The following is a 17,701-nucleotide window of genomic DNA, read 5'->3' on the forward strand; positions in this document are numbered from 1 at the left end:
TACTGTTATTCCTTTGAGGTTTATAAGTAATCAATCTAATCGGGTATAAGCTAATAAAGTTTATGATTCCTTTATAAACTGTAAGACTGTCAGTGCTACTGTAATGCTTCTGTGATCCATTCATTGTCCCATGCGCATTCATCCTCCATTAGAGCCCACTTAAACAGCCCAGATGGTTTATAGTTGTCAGAAATCCAGACATAACAAGACTTCGTGCCGTGTTAGAGGTTGGATAAGTTATGTTTAGTCTGTCTCAATGTGGACTGAATCCTAGTGTACTGTATCTTATAAGAATACTGAAATGACATATTCATTGACGAGTACCATGTTTAAAAATAGATTTTCAGTTTTATTTGTCTGTTGAAGTGTGATTTGTGTTGGTCATCAACTGGACCGGGTGTACATTGGAACGTATATCAGAGTCACTGGAATCTAAGGGAGCGGGGTCCTTCCATTTCAAACAGCATTCGCCAAAATACCAAGCCATGGAAGTCAGTAATAAATACATTTGTGTGCAATGAGAGTGCTTGGTATTTTTCTCTCCCTTGACATTAGTGTCCTTTTCTCAGTTTATGCTCCTACGCCATCGCATAAATGACGACTGTGGAAAAGCTGTCCACAGGAGCAATGCGCCGTCGCTTGGTTCCTGAGCAGGAAGCAATGATAGGATGGTGAGCCGGGAGCTTAGAAGCACTTGCGGTGGACGATGCTGGGGCCGGCCTCGTCGTATTCCTGCTTGGTGATCCACATCTGCTGGAAGGTGGACAGGGAAGCCAGAATGGACCCGCCGATCCAGACAGAGTACTTACGCTCAGGGGGAGCAATAATCTACAGAAGAAGAGGAGATCAAATATTATCCAAAAAAACAGTCTGCGGTTTTAAAGTCAACATGGAAAAAGCAACTCTGCAAAAAGCTTGAGTTTTAAAGCTCTAGGCCCTATTACCTTGATCTTCATTGTGCTGGGAGCCAGGGCTGTGATCTCCTTCTGCATACGGTCAGCAATACCAGGGTACATTGTAGTACCACCTGAAAGGACGTTGTTGGCGTACAGGTCCTTCCTGATGTCAATGTCGCACTTCATGATGCTGTTGTAAGCGGTCTCGTGAATGCCAGCAGACTCCATACCTGTGCAATTGTTTTGATGAGAGCATATAAATCGAGGACTAGAAGGTAAGACAACAACCGATAATTTCAGATGTTTTCAAACATACCAATGAAGGAAGGCTGGAACAGGGTCTCAGGGCAACGGAAACGCTCGTTACCGATGGTGATGACCTGACCGTCGGGAAGCTCGTAGCTCTTCTCGAGGGAGGATGAGGAGGCGGCGGTGGCCATCTCATTCTCAAAGTCCAGGGCGACATAGCAGAGCTTCTCCTTGATGTCACGGACAATCTCACGCTCGGCTGTGGTGGACGACAAATCGAGAGTTGTTTATTTGGTCTGTTTCACACATGCTAGAAATATCCCAGTAAAAAAGTGACCAGGTACACACCGGTTGTGACGAAAGAGTATCCGCGCTCGGTCAGGATCTTCATCAGGTAGTCTGTCAGATCGCGACCAGCCAAGTCCAGACGCATGATGGCGTGGGGAAGAGCGTAACCCTCATAGATGGGCACATTGTGGGTCACACCATCGCCAGAGTCCAGCACAATACCTAATAACAGCCGGGAACCAGAAATCAGTCAGAGCTAACAGTAAGCATTACAACTGTGTCAAATACCCTGTGTGTAATTATATAACTGTTGCTCTTTCAGTTACAGCATGTTGTCTTACCGGTGGTTCGGCCAGAAGCGTACAGGGACAGGACGGCTTGGATGGCCACGTACATGGCGGGGACGTTGAAGGTCTCAAACATGATCTGGGTCATCTTCTCACGGTTAGCCTTGGGGTTCAGAGGGGCCTCGGTGAGCAGGGTTGGGTGCTCCTCGGGGGCCACTCGGAGCTCGTTGTAGAAGGTGTGGTGCCAGATCTTCTCCATGTCGTCCCAGTTGGTGATGATGCCGTGCTCGATTGGGTACTTCAGGGTCAGGATACCTCTCTTGCTCTGAGCCTCGTCTCCAACGTAGGAGTCTTTCTGACCCATACCGACCATCACACCCTATACAAGGGATACAGCATGATCAGAATAGCCCAAAGAAAACCCATACAATCATTCCCTTGCGACGGCAAATACAGATCCAGGAAGGATCTCTGTATATACCTGGTGACGTGGGCGGCCGACGATAGAAGGGAAGACAGCCCTGGGGGCGTCATCACCGGCGAAACCAGCCTTCACCAGGCCAGAGCCATTGTCGCACACCAAAGCTGTAGTCTCATCGTCATCACACATCTTGATGGTTTCTACAATTAAAGTCAATGAGAAAAAGCCATAGAGAAGTTGAAGGACTCTACAACCCCGACAAAATCATTATCACTCAAACTGGAAACCAAGTTGGTTGAGAACTGACAGCATTATCCAAAACAAACAAACAGATAAATGATTAGTTTACATTGAGAAACTGCATTAATAGGATTCTTAATTATAGCATACTAAATAGCTGAGTGGAATCTGAATGAAAAGATGTGAGAAACAGTTATTTTTTATTGTCAAATACGATTTGTATTTCCATTTGCACCAATATGATCAAATAAATGTAAACATATACTAAATTATTAAAAATAGCTAAACAAAAAACGCACTCCGATGATTTATATAGTTAAAGACCACTGTTTTTAAATTAAATTCAGTTAAGATACACAGAGAAAAGTTTCTGATATGAGTAAGTGCAATGAAGTGAATAAAAAAAGTTGTGATTTTTTTTTTTAAAAGTCAAAGTCAAAAGCGAAACAGCTGTATAATGATTAGCGTCAAATCCCTGCATTCACATCGTACATTTTCCGATTCCGAATCGCTGTCCTTTTTAATCTAGTTTCCGACCTCGTGAAATAGCGCTTACCTGTGGCTGCTCTCAGAGTCGTGAAGTGAAACTGAAGTGCCGCCGGCTCCTGCTATATGACCCGCAGGCGCTGCATCTTATATACACCGTCCTCTGCTTTTCCTGCTCTTCCGACAACCATTAAGGAATGTCCGTGCATTCGAATGGAATTCCTCCCGATCCTCGTCCATATTTGGGTGTCGGTGGGTCGAGCGGAGGGGCTCCGCGTCTGCGCCGCGCCGCGCTCCGGGCTCCATATATGGCGTCCCAGACCTAAGATTAAAAATGTCTTTACTGTCACTTTTAATCAGTTTAATGCATCCTTGATAACAAAGTATTAATTTCCTTTAAAAACACTATACAGACCCCAAACTTTTGAGCGATAGTGTATGTGGCTTGTGTTGACATTTAAGAGTTCTTGGTCCGGTGGGGTTCTTACCTGATCAGCGAATTTGACCATGTACTGCTGTAGTCGACTCTGGTTATCCGTTCGCTCGCACAACTGCACCAATATGTCAAAGTCACAGTATTTCTCCGCCAGCGCCGCAACCCACTGATGCTGACCCAACTCCACTGCCACAGACAACACAAAACTATAAAGCACATAATCTGGTCCGTTTCTCAGCTTATTCTGACATGTAAAATGAGCAATCAAAACTCACGGAGAGGTGCGAGCAGCTCCGAGCGTTTCTGCGTGTACTCATTCTCCAGCATGACGTAGCGCTCCTGTTGTCCGGTGCGGCGGAGAGACGTCAGCTGAGACACGTAACCGCTCAACAGAGAGTCCAACAGCGCCACCAGCTGCTCGCTCAGCACGCCGCGCAGCTCCGCGTCTGCGTGAGGATACGCCGCGCGCAGGATCAGCTCGTGTTGCCGTGTGATGACGGTCCGAACTCCACCCGCTCCTCCTGAGGCTGAGAGGAAGAAACTATGACGCTCATACTGATGGAGAGCTGCTTTTGTGTTTATAGTGCTGTGGTAGTCAATAAAAGAAGAGGAAGTCCTTTCAGGTGTGTTTACCTGTCCATGGGATGTACTCGGGCTCAGGGCCGCAGTTCTCTGGCGCTCTGTACAGAGATGCTTTGGTCTCTCGGTACTGCGCTGCTGCTTGAAGCATATCCTACCACACAAAACAACATGATTATTCATTTCACAAACTGGAAGATGATGATGATGTGCAAAATATTCTTTAATATTTAGTTTTGTAGGAAAAACTTTTAACAGTTTGCTTTACAAATTATACAATTATTAAATACATTTTAAAAATGTATTTGATATTAAATTATCAGCATTGAAAAAAAACTGATGCTTAAAACATGAAAAAAATATTCAGGATTTATTTAATTTATTTACTTAAAAGATTTATTTATTTAATTTATTTAAAATAGAAATCTCTTGTAACATTATAAATGTCTCTACTGTCACTTTTTTTTTTTAACAATGATATCTGAAGGATCATGTGACACTGAAGACTGGAGTAATGATGCTGAAATTTCAGCTTTGATCACAGGAATAAATTACATTTCAAAATATATTCAAACAGAAAACAGTTATTTTAAACTGTAATACTTTTTCACAATATTACTGATTTTAATGCATTTTGAGCACATATATGCAGCCTTGGTGAGCAGAAGAGACTCCTTTCAGAAACATTTAAAAATCATAATGTTTCCAAACATCTGTCAAGTACTGTGTATTCTACAAAAAAATCTCTCTCTTTATGGGATAAAAATGACAAGTACTTAGATACATTCAACCTGGCCCACAGATTCAAGAATATCTGAATGCAGGAATTAATGAATATGTAAGAAAGACTGCTGTGCACCTTGACAATGTCATTGACGTTGAGCACCACCTCGGCCCACCTGGCAGCATCCGAATGCTCTTTTAAAGCTTTTTCCTCTTCATCCAACAGACACTCAAAGATGGAGGAGATCTGAGACACCTGGAGACACAGACATGAGATAAAGCAGAGAGAAATATATATATTCTCCATTGCAGTTTGATGAACAGGGTGCTGAAGTCTGGCACCTCTCTGAAGAACACGTCCGCGGGCGTGAGGTTGGCCAGTATGTCGGTGTTGCTCTTCTTCAGTGCTGACAGGATGGCCGTGTTCACCAGCTCTGGATGCTTGGCATGATGGTTCTTCAGCACAATGGCGGCCGAGAGCTTCTCCGCATGTTCACATAGCAAGAGTCGCGTGGACATGGGGGACATGCGCACCGTTGTGGAAGTGAGACGATCTAGAAGTCCTGTCTGTAGAGCGGACAGAAAGAAAGAAAGAGCACTGCTGAATACTGTGAGAAGAATGAAAGCGTATCTCATAGACTGTGTGGCTATTGAGGAACCTGAAGCAGGAAGTCCATGAGGCAGCGGTGAGCTTTCATCTTATCCTCCAACTGATGCAGCAGGATCAGAGACGTCAGTGTAAATCCAGCGCCCTCTACAGGACAAAACACACAAACTACAAATTGACCAGGGTCCAAAATGAACAACTTTTGCCATCTTAGGTTTAACGTAGAAGTTTGTCTTTTAGACTCCATGTGACAACACATATGTGGAATATTCTCCACAATAAGCCACAAAAAAGAAATGATAAAGATCAAAATCAAAATGTGCCTGACAGGTGTATTTCTTACCAGAAACTAGCTCATGAATTCAGGCAAAAAAAACACAAAAAAAAACAACAATTACACACTAAATAAATCAATACAATTTATTGAGAGGAATTATTTTTTGAATTTTATATTAAATATATGTTAAATAATATATAAAAAGTCTCTCTGTATTATTTTGTTTGAATACACACGCACAAACACACACACATATGTATAAAACTAACCTTTAATGAATCATTTATTATTTATTAATAAAAATAATTACAAATATACCTTCATTTTTGATAAGAAATATTTATGGACAAAAGATTTTCTTAATTATCTTGTATAAATTTTAGATTGTTTAGAAGAACTTATAATTTATCGGGGGAAAAATGAAAGGTTTTCTCCCCATCTCTCACCATCAGGAACAGACTCGGCCCAGCGTGGGTCACATGCAGGGTAGTCGTCCACCAGGTCCAGGTCAATCTGGGTCACGACGGCATCCAGCTCCGCACTTCCCTCTCCATCGCTGGGAAAGAGCTCGTACACCATGCTCTGAGCTCCAACCAGATCATGACTGCAGATCAAAGCACAGCAGAGCATCTGTGAGCTGCAGTCACTGATTCAACAGTCCCAAACACAAGCGAAGTGAAGGAAACTCACCGGCAGAACTGTAGGAACGCTTGCTTCAGCAGTTTAGTTTTGTCCTCCTGGGCCACCATGTCTATTTTAGGTGGCGTCTCTAATGGAGTGCCCTGACAAGGTAAAAAATATTTCCTTGAATAAATTAAAACATTATAAATCCATACATACATGCATGCATACAAATTCTAAATATATTTACCAGAGACTAGTTCATGAATATACAAAAAACTGCCAAGTAACTAACTTTTGTAAAAAATATATATAATTATACTTTTAAATGTATGTTTATTTTTTATAAAGGAGTGCCCTTAAAAGTAAAAAATATTTCCAGATTTCTAGTTATAAACATTACATATATATTTTTTTATCAGAGACTAGCTTATGAATACACAATAAACTGAAATAATTAATAAAATACTTTAAATGTAATAAATGTTTAAATTGATCATATTGTTTAATTTATAATGGATTGCCCTGATTTAGTCACTTAAATAAATTTAAATATTATACATTTCTACATACACATAAATTACATATTTTACCAGAAACTAGTTCATAAATGCACAAAAACTGTGAAATTCATAAATTATTTAAAATAATAAATGTTTACATTTATAAAATGTACATTTATAATGAAGTGCCATGAAAAGAAAAACAATCCTGATTTAGTCACTTAAATAAATTAAAACATACATTTCTTTATACATATAAATTAAATTTATTTTACCAGACACTAATTCATAAATACACAAAACTGTGAATTCATAAAACATAATAAATGTTTAAATTTATAAAATGCCAATTTATAATAAAGTGCCATGAAAAGAAAAAAAATCCTGATTTCTAGTCACTTAAATTAAAACATTATAAATTTCTATACACAACACACAAAAAAACTGCCAAATAATTCAAATCGATCCTTTTTCAATATAATATTTATATTTTTTAATTTATAACATTATAAATTATAATGGAGTGCCCTGAAAAGATTACAAATATTTTCAGATTTCTAGTTACTTGTATAAATATCAAATTGTAAATATATAAAATTGTGTATATATATATATATAAAAAGTATATAAAATATTAATATGCCTCCTTTAAGTAAATTGAGTCCAGACCTCAGGTCCAGCTACTGAGGTGCAGAGCGACTCCTCCATGGTCTCAGGTAGGAGGGAAGCACTTTCTCTCGCTAAAACGGCAACCAGCCCACTGTTCTGAGAGAAAAACACCGGCAGACCGGCACACACCCCACCGCCTCGGATACGGTCACCTGCAGAACAGGCAAAAACAACTCAGATGAACTCCAGGAAGAAGACTAGCTACTTCAATGATTTCCCAGTCCGAGGGCTGTACCTGGAGAGCTGAAGGAGATCTTCTCCTCTGCGAGTCCTCCGCGTCCAGCACCAGTGCTGCAGGTGAACACCAGCTCCTCATTATAGAGGTACGCAGCAGGACTCGACGGCTCGGGCAACACCACACGCGTCTTCTGCAGCTCCTCCTCACTCTGACGGACAAAACCACAGCTGAATTCATTCAGTTCACACCATCACAGTTTTCATGATTTCAATCCAGGAAGCTCACGGTCTAAACACTCAGATCATTCAGCTGTGATTGAACGGTGTACCTGGAAGGGCGGGTTGTATTTGGTGACCTCCACAGTGAGCAGGTCTGGTGAAGGCGCTATGCTTTCTGCAAGAGTGACCAGGCAGAAATACGCCACACATGGAGTGTCGCCAGGATGCCACGCTGCTGCCAACACCACCAGCCCTGCTCTGAAGAGACCCACAACATTAGTCACTGCCTTATACGGCAATTACTGCCTGTACAGTATTACAGATGATATTCAGTTTCATATTCAAAAGACTCACTTGCTGTACTGTATGTCCAGATAAGAGACATTCACTCCTTTCTTGATCTCAGAGTAGTTACTTTCTGAGTCCTATAAGGCAAATAAAGGGTATTACATAAACACATCTATATATGAAATTTTATATTAATAAATTGAAAGAAAATAATACTTTTATTCAGTAAGGATACATTTAATTGTTTAAAACTGACAGTAAAGACATTTATAATGTTACAAAAGATTTCTATTTCAAATAAATGCTGTTATCTTGAACTTTCTATTCATCAAAGAATCCACAAAAATATGAAGCAGCACAACTGTTTTCAACATTGATAATAATCAGAAATGTTTGTTGAGCAGCAAATCAGCATATTAGAATGATTTCTGAAGATCATGTGACACTGAAGACTGGAGTAATGACGCTGAAAATTCAGCTTTGATCACAGAAATACATTACAGTTTACAATATATACACTCTAAAATCTTACTGAACTTTTGAGCGCTAAATAAATTAATAAAAGATTTTTAAAAATACACAAGCTGTATTGCTTATTTCACAAGCAAATGTGGCATTTGGGATAAAATATTCCTAACAGTCAGAAAACAGGTAGAAAATGGCCATTAAAGAAAAAAAAAAAAAGAGACTGATTTGGCACAAAACTTTACTAATATTATACACTACCAGTCAAACGTTTGGCATAATTAATATTTTTTAAATGTTTTTGAAAGTCTCTTCTGCCTAACAAAGCTGCATTTACTCAATAAAAACAGTAATATTGTGAAATATTATAATTTCAAATAACTGTTTTCTATGTGAATATATTGTAAAATGTAATTTATTCCTGTGATCAAAGCTGAATTTTCAGCGTCATTACTCCAGTCTTCAGTGTCACATGATCCTTCAGAAATCATTCTAATATGCTGATTTGCTGCTCAAGAAACATTTCTGATTATTATCAATGTTGAAAACAGCTGTGCTCCTTCATATGTTTGTGGAAAGAATCTGACCCCTTTAAGCAGTCTGCTCTGGTTCTATGCAAGGACCTCAATTTCTAGATCAGATAAAGTTCAGAAAAGCACATTCCTACATAATTCTTGACGCTTCCAAAAAAAAAACAAAGTTTCTGACCCAGATGGCGTCAGTGATGCTGTCTGTGATGATCTGATTGGTGCTCCAGCTCAACACCTGCGTCTCACTGTTCTCATCCACCTCCCATTTACTGAGGCCACACGAGCTGAGAGAGTACAGACAGCCGGTCTCCTTCACCCACAACACACTGAACACCTGAGGAGCCAAACGTCCCATCACTGTTTGAACACATGATCTGCTTCCACCTCTAAAGAACAAACAGTGCTGACCGTGAGGTCGGCCGGTTGGCCGCGGATACCGAACAGACTGGAAACCCTGCGTCCGATGCCAGACAGCATCCCTTGACCCTGCTGCACGGGCCGCTGGTGCAGTTTACCGGAGGAATCCGGAGTGAGCCGGAGCAGGTGCCCACGGTATGATGACACGATGAAACTCCCGCCCTGAAACAGCAAGAGAAAATAGTTCATGGAAGAAGAGTTATGGAAATAAAAGCTTCTGCACTCCTCATTTAGTCTGACTGCACACCTTAACAGCTGCGACGTAGTTGCACACGTGTCCGGCGAGATCCAGAGATGTCTCAGTGTAAGTCCCGTCATGAGCCAGACTGGGCCAAAACCGGGCCGAACCGTCTGGAGACACGGCCAATGCACTGACAGACTGTGAAAAACACATTTGCATTCATGTTTGCATCATGAAATCTTTTGTGGAGTTAATGTTCAGAGATGATCTCACCGGTATGGGTGCAGAATCGAGTGGCCTGGAGGAAGTGATGGAGATGAGATCAGCGCTGTATGCAAACTCACTGGAGGGCAGCTGGAGGTCTTTACACACCGACAGCTGCAATGACAGCAAGAGCACAACGTTTGTACAGCCTTGGCAGCAAATTCAGCACTCAGTAATTGTCTCTTTCTGACCTTTGCCACAGACGTCTGAGACACTTTCCAGATGATCAGCCGTTCTCCACAAACCATCCACGCCCAACCGGACGCCTCCACCTTCACAGAGATATGATCATCCACTGCAATAGACACAACATCATACACTGAGAAGCCTTCAAACCAGTAAATCCATCAGACTGGAAGAGATCAACTACTCTTGTGGGAAGATTTGCATAACACTGCCCAAATGTTGACGCTTTTTTAACTTTTATTCTCGCTGTAGTATTGTTGCTGCCGCCGCCGCCGCTATGTCGTGAAGGAGCTGTGTGCTTCGTTGTGAAAACGAAACTACTTTGTTTGGTCTTCCAAAAGAGGATGATATCCGCTTCGTCATGCCTGGAGCTGATCCGTGCTGGTCGCTGAGGAAATACATCAACTTTGCGCTGTGGATCGTCAGATCGGCTTTCACCGTGGACGAAGCGGAGTCCAGCCCGGGGTCGTGACACGTGGTTGCCGCAAGCCCGCCGGACGCACCGTTCTTAAGTATAAGACATTATAATCAGTAATTATGTCCCCACTGGATGCAACAAATGCCTCGTTTGTAATGGGTTTTAATGTTTTTGTCTCGTCGCTCCGGCCGGACAGGGCATCACAGTATTGTAGGGGCGTAACTTTTCCGTCACACGCTTGAGGTATTCAGCCAATCACAACGCACTGGATGGCTGGCCAATCACAGCACACCTCGCTTCTCAGACCGATGAGCTTTGTAAAAATCGACGCGTTTCAGAAAGGCGGGGCATAGAGGAGAAACAATAATGTACAGTATGTGGAAAATAATGTGTTTTTTTAACCTTAAACCGCATAAACACATTTCATTACACCAAATACACAAAATAATGTTCTTTTTAGCAACGTCATATGACCCCTTTAAATATTTTGAGATTTTATTTAAAAACTACATTTTTTAAACATTGCCTTAAAAAGCACATCAAAAAGAGTGCTTTAAGTTTTATCTTTAACTGTAGAAGCTGCTAAATCAGGGGTGCCCAAACTCGGTCCTGGAGGGCCGGTGTCCTGCAGAGTTTAGCTCCAACTTGCCTCAACACACCTGCTGGGAAGTTTCTAGTATGTCTAGTAAGAGCTTGATTAGCTGGTTCACGTGTGTTTAATTAGGGTTGGAGCTGAGCTCTGCAGGACCCCGGCCCTCCAGGCCCGAGTTTGGACAGCCCTGTGCTAAATATATTCAGCCAACACACACTTGTTGCTGCTGTAGTTTTGTTACCCTGAATGACTTAATGCACAGCTCTATTTTGTCATCGGTTTGTCAGATAGTTCGTCCATTGCTACAGTTATTACTGTCAATCATAGCAATGACTCACAGAACAATTTAGTGGATTCACTCCCGCAATTTTTTACACTCACGTTTGTCATTCCACTGGATCTACACGAATCACACAAATGACCCATTTTGAATTCAAAACTGCGAATTTAGCCGAAAGGTGACAAGTTTGCATCCCTGAAAGTTAAAGACCCGAAACTTTACCATCGGCCATGGTCAGCGCCTCCATGACTTTGACAGGCAGAGATGATCCGAAAGTCTGAATGTCAAAATGATGCGAATTGAGGGCTGCGTGACTCTGAACTCGGGTGGGAGTGGACCTGGAGAACGAATAGAGATGCACAAATCAATTAAATAATAATAATAATAAATAAACTGAACTATAAATGGTCATATTCAGATTTAAATTTAATTTATTTATACAAGCGACCTTTTTTTCTTAAAAAAAAAAGCCTTACTATTTGTTTTGAAGTTGAGAACAATTTCATCTGAATTCGAATCAAATATTAATTCAAGCATTCTTATGATTCCCTGAATTCGAATCAGATATTCAAGCATTCTTATGACTCCCTGAAATTGAATCAAATATTCATTCAAGCATTCTTATGATTCCCTGAAAGAAATCAAATAAAATATTCAAGCATTCTTATGATTCCCTGAATTCGAATCAAATATTCATTCAAGCGTTCTTATGATTCCCTTATTCAAGCACTCTTATGATTTCCTGAAATCAAATAAAATATTCAAGCATTCTTATGATTCCCTGAATTCGAATCAAATATTCATTCAAGCGTTCTTATGATTCCCTTATTCAAGCACTCTTATGATTTCCTGAAATCAAATAAAATATTCAAGCATTCTTATGATTCCCTGAATTCGAATCAAATATTCATTCAAGCGTTCTTATGATTCCCTTATTCAAGCACTCTTATGATTTCCTGAAATCAAATAAAATATTCAAGCATTCTTATGATTCCCTGAATTCGAATCAAATATTCATTCAAGCGTTCTTATGATTCCCTTATTCAAGCACTCTTATGATTTCCTGAAATCAAATAAAATATTCAAGCATTCTTATGATTCCCTGAATTCAAATCAAGCATTCTTATGATTCCCTGAATTAGAATCAAATATTCATTCAAGCACTCTTATGATTCCCTAAAATTGAATCAAATATTCAAGCATTCTTATGATTCCTTGAATTAGAATCAAATATTCATTCAAGCACTCATATGATTCCCTTATTCAAGCATTCTTATGATTCCCTGAATTAGAATCAAATATTCATTCAAGCACTCTTATGATTCCCTGAAATCGAATCAAATATTCAAGCATTCTTATGATTGTCTAAAATCGAGTCAAACATTCATATTGATATGATTCCCTGGTGTGTTTTGAGACTGAATCCAAGTGAATGCTGTGAATCCAAGCATTAGTCTATATGTTGGATATTTTTCCCCGCATTGCGCACCATTAATGGCTGCTGTGAAGCGAGATATATGACACTATGTGTGTGTGTTGCGTGTCTCCATCAGGAGATGAAGCGGGTGCGGACGGAGCAGATCCAGTATACGGTGACCCAGTACCTGAAGAGGAGGCAGTATATAGACACAGATGGGTCTCTGAAGGGGGCCAAACTCTCCCAGTCTGCTGAGGAGATGGCAGCCAGTCTGACGGGTGAATCCTCTTTATATGAACATGGGTCCTTAACTCTAAACGATAGTAACAGCGATGCTCATCTCTTCTCTCTCTTTCTGGCGTGTGCAGTTCAGACGGAGTCCAGCTGTGCGAATGTGGTGTCCGCAGCCCCGTGTCAGTCAGTCCCGCAGCAGTATGAGACCCAGTTCTCCAGACTGCGCTCCTTCCTGCAGGGTGAGAGATGACAGACACATGCTCCTAATGCTTTAATCCATATGACATCTGGGTTTAACAGCTGTTTTCTCTGTTTCAGAGGCAGAAGCACCGTTAGTGAAGGAGGTGAGCGGCGTCTTGTTTCCGCTCTTCCTCTACCTGCACCTGGACATGGCGCGGTGTGGCCTGAAGGGGGCGGTAGACTCGTTTTACAGTCGCTTCCACTCATTCTTCCAGCAGGACCCTGAGCAGAAAGCCATCGTAGACCTGCTACGAGGAGTCGTCACGCCTCAGGTCAGTTACTTTACCGTTAAAAAGTTTTTGTTTATGATGAGACTGACCAAACTTGATGGCACGGATTTTTAATGCATCAGTAAAGCATCAGTTACTCACCATACGCGCATATTTTGTTCTTAATTGTTACATTAGCACTAAAGCTGCTTCCCGTGTCAGCAAACTAAGAGAGAAAGCCAATGTTTACAATTAAATATTAGTGTACTGCTTTCTGAATACTTTGTAGTGCACACTGTAAATGTAAATTAAAAACATAATTAGCATAACAGTGGGAATTATGCCACAATAAATGTGTCAAACAATAGTGTACTACTTTGTCACATGACCCCATCATGTGGAGTGATGTTCAGTTATTCAATTGATATAATATATACTATAGTAAACAAGTGAGGTCCGTTTGATTGAAAATAACTGTAATTGATAAATAAAAAATGTAAAATGCAGGTCAGATATACTTTGATTTATTAAATATACACTTTATTAACACATTTGTTAAATTATATTTAATAATTATAGACATTTATATATATATATATTTATTTATAATTATATACATTTCATATATATATATATATAACACTTCCTAAATATACATGTATATAAAACAAATCAAACACATTTATATGTAATTATATTTTAAAATACATTTTTATTTTATTTTAGATTTTATTTGCACTTAGCCATTCAATTTATATTATACACACATATTTTGTTTATATATACACACAAATAAAACATTTTATATTATTATTATTTTATATTATTTCTTATAAGCACAGGCACACACATCTGTATCTCTATATATATATATTATTTATTTGTAATTATATATAAAATATACACATCAAAAAACAAATTTACAAATAAATATAAGAATGTAATAGCGAAGTTAAAATACAAGTAAATAAAATATAAAAAGTAAATACATATTTAAACACTATTTGCTTGATATTTTTAACTTGTCTCTCACTATAAATTAAAGCAATAAGCCCCAGGAAGCCGTGGTTTACGGTGAATTTAATTAGCCGTTATAAATTCACTGTAAACCACGGCTTCCTGGGGCTTATTGCTTTTATAAAACGGTTATTCCATATACGTAGTAAGGTTTCACAAAATAAAACGGAGCAAATAAAGTGTAATGATATTAATAAAAACAGTATTCTTCCACCAAACAATGTAGTTCCTCAGAATCAGTTGTGGTTCCAACAAAGTGGTTGCCGAGCGTAAGTGTGTGTTTGTAGAGTAATTTACAACAGCTTCGAATGCGACTCAACCAATCAGAATCAAGGACCAGAACTTTTTTTTTTTTTGGCCTTCCAGGATGTGACCTCAAACCCTAAACTCTGCTCGCTCCTGGATCACAAGTATGTGGTGCATCTGACGGATCAAGCGTACAACTACCTGCTGCGGTACCTGCAGAGCGACGACAACAGCGCCATCTGCTGGGCGCTCAGCACACATGTGCAGGTGTGAGCCTCTTCAAATCACCAAGATCTGAATTCAGCGAGGGGGGTAGTCAAAGAAAACCATTTGACCTACATCACAAAGGGCTTTGTTTTCTTTGTAATTAGTGTCATTACTCACATGTTGTCTTAGGTGGAGGTGACCGCAGCGCGCCGAACCGACTACCAGCTGTACGGCACAGGCATAGGAGCAGGAAACACTACCTCCACTTCCTCTTCCTCCACTGCATGGACTGCGGGGGATGGGTCGGAGGGGGCGGAGCATGTGGAGGTCACGGCTGGGTTACCTCAGAACGAGGCGGCGCTGGAGGCGTTGCAGGACTGCATAAAGCGCGTGCGAGAAGGTGCTCCTTCGCTCACCACCGTCTGCTTCTATGCCTTCCAGCACACGGATCAGCTGCTGAACACGGCCGAGGTGTCGGCGGACAGCCGCTTGCTGGCGGCCGGCTTCGATAACTCCGCCGTGAAGCTGTGGAGTCTGCGGGCCAGGAAGCTGAAGGCGGGACCTCACAGGGTCGACGTGTCTAAAATAAGACTGGCCTGTGACGTGCTGGAGGAGGAGGTGAGCGAGTGACAGCTGTCAGTCTCTCTTGTTTCCAGTAGCTGATGGTGATACTCATTAATATTAGCAGTATTTGTGCACATCTAATGATGCCTGAAAGGGCTAGGAGCTTAAAGATAAATTGAATAATATGTCTTTTGGTGGTTTTTATGCGTTTCTCTATTTATTTGCTCTGAAATGGCTAACAATTTTATTTTATTATTATAATTTTTTTTATATATTATCTTTTCAAGTAGAAGTAAAATGCAATGCTATTTACAATAAATTAACACTTATTTGACTAAATGAACAATTTTATTAAAATTTAATTATGTACTAATAGAACCATACAGGCTACTAAATAGCAATATTTACATACATAAATATAAGACATTTTAAAGCTTTTATTTATTTATTTGCTTATTTTTGCATAATTAAGCCATTTATCGCCATTAAAATTGTCTGCCTTGTGATGTTATTTCTGTGGCAAACTCTCATTACTGTAATGCAAAAAATACAATGAAATATTTAATTAGTAAAGTATTTATCATTGTAATATTTGTTTACAGCTTTGTTGATTTTTAAATACCAAATCAATCAATAAAATAATCAAGTAAGTGCACAGTTCCTCATTACTTTAATGGGCCTGGATGTTTCCCAAGAAAAATGTAAATTATTTTATTAGATTTTTTTTATTCAAATAAACCCTAGTTTTAGCCAAACAGTCTTCGTCCAGTAGCATAGCAGTAGTTAGAATGTTTTAAGTAAAATGCAGTATAATTTACAATAAATTGAAAAAAAACTTTTTTACTAAATGAACAATTATATTTGTATTAATATGAACTTTGCCAATTAATAGCAATATTTTACATGCATAAGAATAGGAAGACTTTAATATTCAATAGAGATTCTCTTTTACTATATTAGATATTATATTATGTTCATTTTTATATAGTTTAATGTGTTTTCATCCATCTCGAGTTATTCACACGTGTCTTTGTTTGTCATCAGGCAGATGATGAGGATGCCTCAGGCAGTGAGATAAAGACCCTGCGCGCTCACAGTGGCCCCGTGTACCGCACGGCGTTCCTGACGGACGGCTCCGGCCTGCTGTCCTGTTCAGAGGACTCCACCGTTCGCTTCTGGGACCTGAACAGCTTCACGAACACAGTCCTGTACCGCGGCCACACTTACCCCGTCTGGGACGTGGACGTGAGTCCCTGCAGCCTGTACTTCTCCACGGCGTCCCACGACCGCACCGCGCGCCTCTGGAGCTTCGCGCGCACCTATCCGTTGCGTCTGTACGCCGGACACCTCTCCGACGTCGACTGCGTCAAATTCCACCCCAACTCCAACTACGTGGCAACAGGCTCCACGGATAAAACCGTGCGCCTGTGGAGCACGCAGCAGGGGGCGTCCGTGAGGCTGTTCACCGGGCACCGCGGGCCCGTGCTGTCGCTCGCCTTCTCGCCCAACGGCAAGTACCTGGCCTCGGCCGGAGAGGACCAGAGACTGAAGCTGTGGGATCTGGCATCCGGCAGCCTGTTCAAAGACCTGCGGGGTCACACCGACAGCATCACCAGCCTCTCCTTCAGCCAGGACAGCAGTCTGGTGGCCTCCGCCTCCATGGACAACTCGGTGCGGGTGTGGGACATACGCAGCGCCCACGGCAGCGCCCCCACCGACGGCTCCAGCAGCGAGCTGATTGGACAGTACACGGGCAGCACTAGCAACATCCTCAATGTGCAGTTCATGGCCTGCAACCTGCTGCTGGTGACGGGCACTGCGCTGGAGAAACAGGAACAGTGAGAATATGTGTGTGGGTCAATCTCAACAAAACACGTCCGGGTCATATTTCACCCCAAAATCATCAGAATAAATAATTGACTAATTCAGGATAATTGGGTCACTCAATGCCAAAATGCGTCCCAGTTTACCTGAATTCACTTTGTAAGTAAAATAAAGCCATTTAGCACCATAAATGATCTTTTTGCATTGTGACATTATTTCTATAACAAAAGTTCTTATCACTGTAATGCAAAAAAACAAACAAACAATGAGATGCTATTTGAATGGTAAGGTATTTATCAGGGTGGTATTTGTTGTATTGCCCTTAATTTGTTGATTCAGCTAAATAATTAAGCACTTAAGTTTCTTAAAATCTGGACGTTTTGCAATAAAAATAATTGTTAATAGATCAGTGGTGTGATAAAGTAACTGAAATAATTCTGCATA

General features: G+C 40.6%; 3 protein-coding genes across 3 annotated transcripts; 1 reads left to right on the forward strand and 2 right to left on the reverse strand.

The window, feature by feature from the left end:
- Window positions 1-361: 361 nt before the first annotated feature.
- Window positions 362-3,060, reverse strand: acta1a (actin alpha 1, skeletal muscle a). Its single transcript, XM_016284273.1, has 7 exons — window positions 2,938-3,060; window positions 2,202-2,341; window positions 1,775-2,099; window positions 1,494-1,655; window positions 1,213-1,404; window positions 945-1,126; window positions 362-828 (listed from the first exon to the last, which is right to left on the reverse strand). Exons 2-7 carry the CDS (start codon window positions 2,328-2,330, stop codon window positions 685-687), a joined length of 1,134 nt encoding a protein of 377 aa, XP_016139759.1. The 5' UTR covers window positions 2,331-2,341; window positions 2,938-3,060; the 3' UTR covers window positions 362-684.
- LOC107594334 (nuclear pore complex protein Nup133-like) lies at window positions 3,058-12,750 on the reverse strand. Its single transcript, XM_016284346.1, has 20 exons — window positions 12,719-12,750; window positions 11,522-11,637; window positions 10,015-10,118; window positions 9,833-9,937; window positions 9,626-9,757; window positions 9,370-9,540; window positions 9,140-9,295; window positions 8,033-8,103; window positions 7,789-7,936; window positions 7,518-7,668; window positions 7,283-7,434; window positions 6,180-6,271; window positions 5,936-6,093; window positions 5,265-5,359; window positions 4,948-5,172; window positions 4,742-4,861; window positions 3,937-4,036; window positions 3,579-3,830; window positions 3,356-3,489; window positions 3,058-3,189 (listed from the first exon to the last, which is right to left on the reverse strand). The coding sequence occupies exons 1-20, from the start codon at window positions 12,748-12,750 to the stop codon at window positions 3,058-3,060; spliced, it is 2,646 nt and encodes an 881-aa protein (XP_016139832.1).
- A 94-nt stretch (window positions 12,751-12,844) lies between these two features.
- Window positions 12,845-17,626, forward strand: taf5l (TAF5-like RNA polymerase II, p300/CBP-associated factor (PCAF)-associated factor). Its single transcript, XM_016284281.1, has 6 exons — window positions 12,845-12,994; window positions 13,085-13,189; window positions 13,269-13,462; window positions 14,783-14,929; window positions 15,059-15,487; window positions 16,478-17,626. The coding sequence occupies exons 1-6, from the start codon at window positions 12,856-12,858 to the stop codon at window positions 17,273-17,275; spliced, it is 1,812 nt and encodes a 603-aa protein (XP_016139767.1). The 5' UTR covers window positions 12,845-12,855; the 3' UTR covers window positions 17,276-17,626.
- The last annotated feature ends 75 nt before the right edge of the window (window positions 17,627-17,701 follow it).

The sequence above is a fragment of the Sinocyclocheilus grahami genome, unplaced genomic scaffold (genome assembly GCF_001515645.1).
Source record: "Sinocyclocheilus grahami isolate Dianchi unplaced genomic scaffold, SAMN03320097.WGS_v1.1 scaffold181.1, whole genome shotgun sequence".
Lineage (NCBI taxonomy): Eukaryota > Metazoa > Chordata > Actinopteri > Cypriniformes > Cyprinidae > Sinocyclocheilus > Sinocyclocheilus grahami.